This window comes from Aptenodytes forsteri, unplaced genomic scaffold (assembly GCF_000699145.1).
Source record: "Aptenodytes forsteri isolate BGI_AS27 unplaced genomic scaffold, ASM69914v1 Scaffold276, whole genome shotgun sequence".
Classification (NCBI taxonomy): Eukaryota; Metazoa; Chordata; class Aves; order Sphenisciformes; family Spheniscidae; genus Aptenodytes; species Aptenodytes forsteri.
Window position 1 is genome coordinate 641,591 of NW_008795479.1, and position 492 is coordinate 642,082.

Here is a 492-nt window from a genome sequence, read left to right on the forward strand (position 1 = left end):
CGCGTGTTTGGGCCGGTGGCCAGCAGCGCCTGTGTGGTGGCCGGGACACCCACCCCGGGGACCCGTCCCGCCCCGGCTCCCCCCGAGCACCCCCAAACCCACGGGGCCTGCGGGATGTCGCCTTTCTGCTGTTTCTGTCCCAAATCCACCCAAACAAACCCCAAATCCTTTTCCCCTCCTCCCTGAGCCGTGGTATGGTTCAAGACACGGCCACGATGGGGGTCCGATGGCATTCCCGGCCGGCACCGTGCCACCGCGCCAGCTCTCAGGAGCGGTGCCAGGCCCCGTGTTGGGAAACGCTCCGTGCTTGGGGGCACCAGATGCCCCGTTTCCCTCCTGTTTCGCCCCAAAATCACCGATTTCTGCTGCCACCTGCCCGAGTTCCGCTTGGCGGCGGTTCGGGGTGCAAAGGTGCAGGTGAGTTGGGGACGAGGCCGTGCCAGTTCCCAGTCACCTTCCCCCGTGGCGTGACTCACCTGCCCGTGTCGCTGC

The 492-nt window shown here is 67.1% G+C and overlaps 1 protein-coding gene across 1 annotated transcript in view; it reads left to right on the plus strand.

Moving 5' to 3' along the window:
• The first annotated feature begins 215 nt into the window (after window positions 1-215).
• F11R (F11 receptor) overlaps window positions 216-492 on the plus strand; it is a 3,717-nt gene continuing 3,440 nt past the window's right edge. The window contains exon 1 of the mRNA XM_009281248.2: window positions 216-417. Within this exon, the coding sequence (XP_009279523.1) occupies window positions 216-417 (202 nt within the window). The remainder of the gene's footprint in view (window positions 418-492) is intronic.